The sequence below is a fragment of the Epinephelus moara genome, chromosome 8 (assembly GCF_006386435.1).
Source record: "Epinephelus moara isolate mb chromosome 8, YSFRI_EMoa_1.0, whole genome shotgun sequence".
Classification (NCBI taxonomy): domain Eukaryota; kingdom Metazoa; phylum Chordata; class Actinopteri; order Perciformes; family Serranidae; genus Epinephelus; species Epinephelus moara.
In genome coordinates, this window is record NC_065513.1 from 10,338,784 (window position 1) to 10,346,873 (window position 8,090).

General features: G+C 37.6%; 1 protein-coding gene across 1 annotated transcript in view; it reads left to right on the forward strand.

The window, feature by feature from the left end:
• The first annotated feature begins 5,687 nt into the window (after positions 1-5,687).
• Positions 5,688-8,090, forward strand: part of chfr (checkpoint with forkhead and ring finger domains, E3 ubiquitin protein ligase) — a 17,186-nt gene continuing 14,783 nt past the window's right edge. Inside the window, exons 1-4 of the mRNA XM_050051023.1 lie at positions 5,688-5,805; positions 6,714-6,837; positions 7,636-7,735; positions 7,891-8,000. Coding sequence (XP_049906980.1) covers positions 6,732-6,837; positions 7,636-7,735; positions 7,891-8,000 — 316 coding nt within the window. The 5' untranslated portion in view covers positions 5,688-5,805; positions 6,714-6,731. The remainder of the gene's footprint in view (positions 5,806-6,713; positions 6,838-7,635; positions 7,736-7,890; positions 8,001-8,090) is intronic.

Sequence of the window (8,090 nt, forward strand, 5' to 3'; positions counted from 1 at the left end):
CACATACATATTTTTTTAAAAACAAATAGAATAACAAGAAGTTAAATAAAATAAAACAATAAAAAATACAGTTACTTATACACAAATCCTTATGCAATACTTGAATACCTGTTAGGGATGCACCAAATACTTGGTAACCAAATATATTCGGCCGAATATTGCAAAAAAAAAAACAACCACACATTCGGTATTCGGTGGAATAAGTGAAAAGCAAGGCCGAATAATAGCGGCGTGTTTTGATAATGCAATCAAACAGCGTGATTTGTTTTCCACTACAGAGCTCTGCCATGCGAGCATTTTACTGGCATTTGCGACTAAAAATAGTTTTGTGCGAGCAAAAGAAATCATTCAGGAGCACGCTGTGCGAGTACAGATTTCAACCAGCAGCAGACACGAAAGACGAATCCCGCCGGATGTCGGTTAAACGGGGGTCACAGACACAGACAGGAATGTATTCCTGTCAAATACGGCAGCCATGTGCTCCGCGGCGCAAGATAACGGCTTACCGGCGACCGAGAAGCCCGGCTCTAGGTCCAATAATTTCCTCTTCTTGGTGTCATGACTGCCCAAAAGTACCTGAACAGCTGAGCCGTGGCGGCACACAGGTACGTGACATGTCAGAGGGGAAACGAGCCATTCACATTTCTCTCTTTGTGACAGGTAACAGCCCACAAACCTCACCGCACTTTAGGGACTGTTCTTTACTTATCAGGGGAGGAGGGTGGCTGGTTGATTTTTATTTTATTTATTTATTTTATTTTGATCCCCCCTATGTTAATCACTTATTGATGCTGTTTTTGAAGTATGAATAAGTCAATAAGTAATTTATTCCATTGAAATATCATTGATGTATTATAGAAAAGTGATTTATCTTTTCATAAATGACAAAAGGCACATCTGCCTCATTTTCGCTGTGGTATCGTGATACTACTCAGAACCGTGATACTTTCACTGGTATCGTACAGTGGGTCCCAATTTTGGTACCGTGACAACATTTATCTGGAGGGGGTTCATCTGCAAAAACTAATGAAAAACTAAAAAACGGCATTCGGTACTCAGTATTAGGGCAAGCGTTTAATTTTATTCGGCTTCGGCTTCGGCCACAAATTTTCATTTCGGTGCATCCTGACAGGAGATATGTTGCTTTAGTGGGAATGAAAGTAGTGCAATAGGTAGTGCTATGGTAATGTGCAAAACCAGCATAACGGAAAGTCCCTTGTCATTTATTTATGGCAGAAAACCAAATTTGCCTTCATTGATATCAGCTGTTTCAGTCATGCTTTACAATCACTTCCTAAATCATCATCTGTGTAGCCATCAGCTGGCTACCAATGCCCAATCATATTCTATTAACTCTATACTTTATATACATTTAGGTGGTTTAGTCCAGTGTTTTCAAACCCAGAGGTCAGGCCCCTCCAGAGGGTCACAGGATAAATGTGAGGGGTCTTGAGATAAAAAAAAATTGGGTTAGAAAGAGTAAAAAAATATGTTCTGCTACACACATTTCTACTTATTTATTGTGCTTCTCTGTACTCTGTAATTTAACAGTTAAGTCTCCAACAGTTTAAATGACTAAACTGCGAACAACTCATAGACATCTTAAATGTGACAAGGGACCATCACTACCCACTGCTTTTTTGTAACAGGTCACATGCCAGAAAAGGTTGGATCTTTCATGATGTACTGTAATTGACAAGCAATATGTGTTTTACATAAAATCTTACTCTGAATAGATAACTAGGATCTACATCTGTGAGATGATTGTAGTGGAGTAACAAGCACAATAATTCCATCTCCATCTCCAAATTCCATCAAGTTTAGTGGAATATAAGAAGTATAAAGTAGCATGAAATGGAAAATTTTACGTAATTACCCCCAAACTGCAGCAGATATTGAACTGTGATTTTTGTGTGCCGTTGCATCCATATTGTGTATGATTTAAAAGGTGTGTGCATATCAGTAATCTAATATAGATACATTTTCCGGATATGAACAGATAATGAGCAACAAACAGACACAAATGACATCCAAATTGGAGCACTCAGGGACGGTGACTGAACGGTGTGTGATAAAAGCCTGCAGTCTGCCTCACTGTGCTGAAGCTGAAAACTTTTCTCTGTCAGTGCAGTTTAGGCTGGTGCCAGTGTTTGTCTTCTCCGTGATTACATGAAGTCAGTTGTTTTCTTGTGTTTCTTTCTTTCATTCTTTCTTTCACTTGCTATGTGACATCACACACAGACACAATTCGTGATTACAACATACTTACCCAGACAAGCATGGGGATTGTTTTACTGCACATTTATTTGGTCATTTATTTACTTGATGTGTGGGTAAGATGAAGCCAGCGGTGCAATTATGATGTTTATTTTATTATTATTTATTCATCACTTTCATTGTATCACGTTTATTATACAATGATGTTTTGTTGTTTAGGTTGAAAAATGCATGACCTGTGAGTGCAGCATGTCTTTTCCTTCTTTTTTTTACATACAGAAGAAAAAGGTGAAATTTACTTTCATGTCGGTTCCTCTGTCAAAGTCTGAGATGAACTTGATTAACGACAGGCTCAAGAACAGGAGAGACCAGAGGGACCAGCCACCATATGCAAGCATATGGTGTGTAAATTATTTATCTGTGACTGGATAAATATCTCATGTTTTTTTCCCTTTTTCAGAGCTTTGTTTGAGACAATCTGACAACATGGAGATAAATATGTATATTATACAAATGTAAAGTTAAAATGATTTCACCACCATCTAAAATTCATAAATGAAAGCTGAAATTAACATGAAAATGCAATTTTAGTGGCATGGTTACAAATGCAATTAAGTCATCTTTATATTTTGGAAGCAGGAGAAAAAACACCAACTAATGCTTCATTGATAATAGCCCCAATAGGCCATAGTTAAAACTGAAAGTGCCCTGAGAAATAAGGGTATGGGTGGTCTTTTGCTCAGCGTTCTTATCAATATTTATGAATATTACTACTAATATAAATTGATATGTGTGGAAGTTTAATAAGAATCTCTCTTGGTGTAAATCTCTTCAGATGAAAGTGATGACCACAGAGAAGCCCAGAGTGACTGTTCCTTTCCTCACTCTGCATCTCAGACGCTGCCAGAAGGAGTTTGAACAAAATCACTGCAAGGATGCAAACTTTCAGGAGAAGCAGCTTCAGAGGAAATAATCATCAATCTCCTCAACAGTGATGATGTGACAGAGGCAGAGAAGCGTGTGGCGGACCTGAGCATCACTTCACGGCTGTCAGTCACTGTGAGAAATGCTGTGGACGCAACATTAGAGGGTAGCAGCATTTCACGAGGACGCATGAGCCTGTTGCTCCTCAACCTGCATGTGGCAGGTATGCTGCCCACCCTGCAGTACCTTGATCCTTGAGTAAATAAAGACAGATGTACCTGAGATATGGCTGCACTTTGCAGAGGTTAACACCCCCATGATGTACAAAGTATCCTCAGAAAAGAACTATTTCATCTGATGAGGGCCCTTGTTTCTCGTGGGACATCTGGCGTCCTGGTGGCAAACACTATCAACATACTGAGCCTAAGCATCACCACCTGATGCCTTCATCCAGAACAACTAATGCCAAAGAATAAAGGGCAGCTTTTCACAACAACTTCTCTTCACCTCTTTGATTTGTCAGTTTAGACCAATACAAAGTAGAGACAAGGCTCCAGCTGCAGACAGTGACTGTCAACAATGCTCCTATCAAGGCCAGACCAATATCTTCTGTAATGACTCTGAAAGCTGCACAAAACATGCTGAGCTTGAGGGAAAAAGTTTGAGGTAAAACATACTTTTATATTATTACAAGGTGATCCACACAGGGAAATGAAATGAAGTCGTCACAGTAACCATGAAAACCTGGAATACATTATGAGCATTTAAATTCTATAGATACTACACATTTTACATATACAGGAAGTAACAGCATGTTTTTTTTTGTTGTGGTCATCATATCTATTCCAAACACGCTTTATTTTCTAGCATGAATTTCCCTGGTGCAGTCAGTGGTGGATAGTAACTGCATTTACTAAAGTATTGTGCTTAAGTACTAATTTGAGGCACTTCTACTTTACTTTTCTTTACTTGTCTTATCTTTTCAGGCCACTTTCTGTTTCTACTCCACTACATCTCATTGGGAAATGTTGTGCTTTTTTCTCACTACAGTTATCTAATAGATTTAGTCACTTGTTATTTCACAAAATAAAAATTTGGCACAGAAAAAAACAAATATAACATGATGTTTTAATATAAGTTGAACTACCCAACAGTATGTGCAAGTACAGCTAAAATGATTTACTGACTGACAGAAATTCATCGGCAGCTACTTTTAAAATAGTTTCATTTATCATCTAAAAACATGTCGTGGTTCAGCTTCAAAAACATTATATTGTCTGCTTTTTCTTTAATTACTCTAACAGTTGTAATATATTTTGATAGTTTTTAGTTTTGGAGTGATGGACATAAAAAACACTGTGCAGGGTTCTGGGTAATTTTGATGACATTCATCAATATCTTCTGAATTTTTACAGAGCAAACAATCATTTGAATGATGTAGAAAATAATCATATTAGTCCATGATGAGAAAAATCATTAGTTGCAGTCCTGTACAAAATAGCTTAAAATGAGATCCACCTTAAACATCAAAATCCTGCTTTCACTTTAATGCATGAGTAATAGTAATCTAATGATATAACAGTCACAGCAGGGGACATTTTTTCTGCATTGAATACTTTTAGGCTGCTTTTTCCAGAATATGCTTACATATGTCTTTCTTCAAAGCAGGCCTTTTTTCAGAGTATTTCATCAGTGTGGTACTAGTACTTTTACTAAAGTAAGGGACTGTTCTTTACTTATCAGAGGAGGGGGTTGGCTGAGGTGTGACCTTGTGTTTTTTTTGCTTCCATGAAGCTACAGACATTTTTCCCAGAGTCTCCCTGAGTGACTGGCAAGAAATGCATGACTCTCCCCCTACCATAAATCAGTTATTAGATTGTATAACTTACCTTTGATGTTTGAATATGAAAAGTTAAAAGTTGAAGACAAAATCCTGGAGTTAAAAAAAGAATTGTGTATTGCCGTGCATGCTGATTAGTTAGTGAAAACAGTTTGGGGTTTTTTTGGCCAAATTTTAAATGAGATGTAGAATAAAGTGATTTTGATGCAATATAGCCTATATATTTTAAGCTCAGATTTATTTTTTTCTGGACAGAAGCATTCTTCGCACATGATGTGTCCAAGGGTCATCAGAAATTTGAAAATCTCAATGATTATTTCTGTTTTTACAGTTTCTGGCTGTAATAACTGGTCTAATTTTTAGCACTAACTGAAGCAGAAATGCCTTCCAATGGGTTTTGAATGCATGTTTTTCTGTAAAATCTGTGGTAAAATTAATACAAATTACAACCATTTCAATTTTTATGCATCTCCCCTAAGCCAACATAAAAATATTTGTGTGGTAGTGAACGGTCCCTAAAGGATCTATACTTCCTCCACCTCTGGGTATATTATGTGCCTGCATTTGATCAACACAAGAGTCTATTTACTTATTTATTTAATGATATTCAGCATATGACACTTGTACCTACTTGTCTAGTCTTGTCCTGAGGTTTCCAGCCTCAGCACACAAGCAAACCCAAACAACCCCTCCTCCATCAGCTGATGACGGCGTATAGTGTCAACGCTGAGCCTGGCAGGAAGTGCATCTTTGCCTCGCTGGAATATGAGGACACGAAGCTGTTTTAAACAAAACTACTGGGACATCAAACTAAACTTTTGACGGTAAAGTCACCGTTTCAGACACGAAACAAGTGTAACGTTACGGACATGTGTGGTTGTTGCCGTGTGCTGCTGCTTTTTCTCTTTAATGCACAGTGTGTTTGGCTGCTAACGTTAGCTATCACGTTAGCTTAGTGTTGTTACTGGACGAAGTTGTGTATTCGCGTTATGTGTGATGATATCCCACAACATAAGGATTATTCAACATGTTGACGATTGAAATTCACTTTTTTAGCTTGTCACAAAACAAAGTCAGCTAATAACACCAAAAAGCTAACGTTAGTAAGGTCAGAAGAGCCAAGCTTAGCAAGGTGTTGCTAGCAGATTTTGCTCCAGTGGGTTTCATACGAAACTTAATCGGAAACTCCTTCAGTTTAATGAAGCCTTGATTATTTTTCAACGTGCATATGTATCCTAACTTTGCTTATAATGTTATATGAATCAACAAAGTTCACTTGTGAATTCGGCATACATAAAACATGATATATCTAACAGCACTGGATTTAAAACCAAAACCAAAACCATAACTGTCTACTCAAAGTGGTAAGTTTTGTAGTGTGTTTTGGCTTAAGAGAATTGTGGGATTTAAATGGAAGTTCCTTAAGTTGAAATCTTGTTGAAATAAGTCCAAATTTGAGTCTTTGTTGAATGCCGAAATGAAGAATAGATGCATTGATTCATTAAAAAAATATTTAAATGATATTTTATAAGGGTATGTCTGCCTGAGAACCTGAGTGACTTTAAATGTTAATGTTTTTAACCATATTTGGCATCTGACATCAAAACCCATCTGGCTGGCAACAATGAATAGTTAGCTTGATGTATATATTATCTAATGTAATAAAATGTCTCAGCAGGTTTTCATTTCAACACGTGCCTCAAAGTGAAACCAAAATTTGTTTTCTCATCAGTTGTAGAAAAGTTGGGAAATGGACAATTATCCAAGAGGACAGCCATGGGGAAAGCTTGTCAAAGTAGACTCCAGTGAAACTGTCCTGCTTTTCAACAGAGAATGCACCATTGGCAGAAAAAAAGGTATGTTAAACTCTATATGTGTGTATTATGCAGTGAACAATCATGATATACCTTCATATTGAATCTTATGTCCTAAAACTGTTAACATACTTTACCTTGCTTTTAAAAACCTCTAAATGTGGTGATGCCTGTTAACAAAAGATCGTCTTGTCTGTAGCACAGACATTGCTGTCAGTGTCTGGAGCCTTTAAAACCTCCCCCTCGAAAACACAAAGCCTTCTTTAGTGCACCAAACTTAGACAGCCCCTTGTGATGATAACAAAAGGCGTCCATTGAGAACATGTGTGCAGAATATTAAGTAGATTTTTTTTGTATGGGTTTTTGCTTAAGAAAAGGTTAGGCCTATATTTCCCCCCGTGTCTTCTTTGTTGTGGAGAGCTGTTGGGGTCTACTTTTTTTTGCAGTGCAAATCAACAAGCCTTAATTGGTTAGCTTATGTCTGGGAAATAAAAGATTTTTTGAAAAGTCCACGCAACAAAGTTTGAGATGAATCTCATTGGTATGAGGTTGGAGCTTTAGGGCATTCATTTTAAATGGTAGACTAAAGATATAGAACCGTGTTGCACTATCAACCAGAATTGCTTAGATTTTGTTTTGGAATGGTCAGAGGGGATAATAAGAAATGAACACAAAACTGGTATCATACTCCCAAACAGATACATATCATCCATTACACTCCACCAACAGGGCCACTAAAAAGCTGAAGAAATCACACAGCTTCTATCTTAGAGCGTCATAGTAATCTGTATTATGTCTAGTCTGTGTTTTCATCATGGTGTGTTGTTATTTTGTTGGCAGGATGTTATCTGTCCTTCCCAGCCAACAAACTGGTCTCAGGGGAGCACTGCAAGATAGTGCAAGATGAAAGCTCAGGGCTGGTGTGGCTCGAAGACATGAGGTACTACAAATTCAATTAAACAAACCATATGTTGAGAAGGAAGACTGCACTTTCATTTTTAGAGCTCTTCAAAACACATTTCCTCTCATAAAGCAAACACGTGACCTTTTACATTGTAGACTGACACATGCGATTGCTTGTCTGTTTGTGTGTAGCACTAATGGCACAGTGATCAACATGTCCAAACTGGTAAAGAAGCAAACTCACATGCTGCAGAGCGGTGATGTCATCTACTTTGTGTACAGGAAAAGCGAACCGGAACAAAGTGAGTTGATCATTTTGATTGCCATGAGAACAATGTTTAAAGCTATAGTGCGTAACTTCTACAGGTCCGTAAATGTCTGTTTCACCCAAG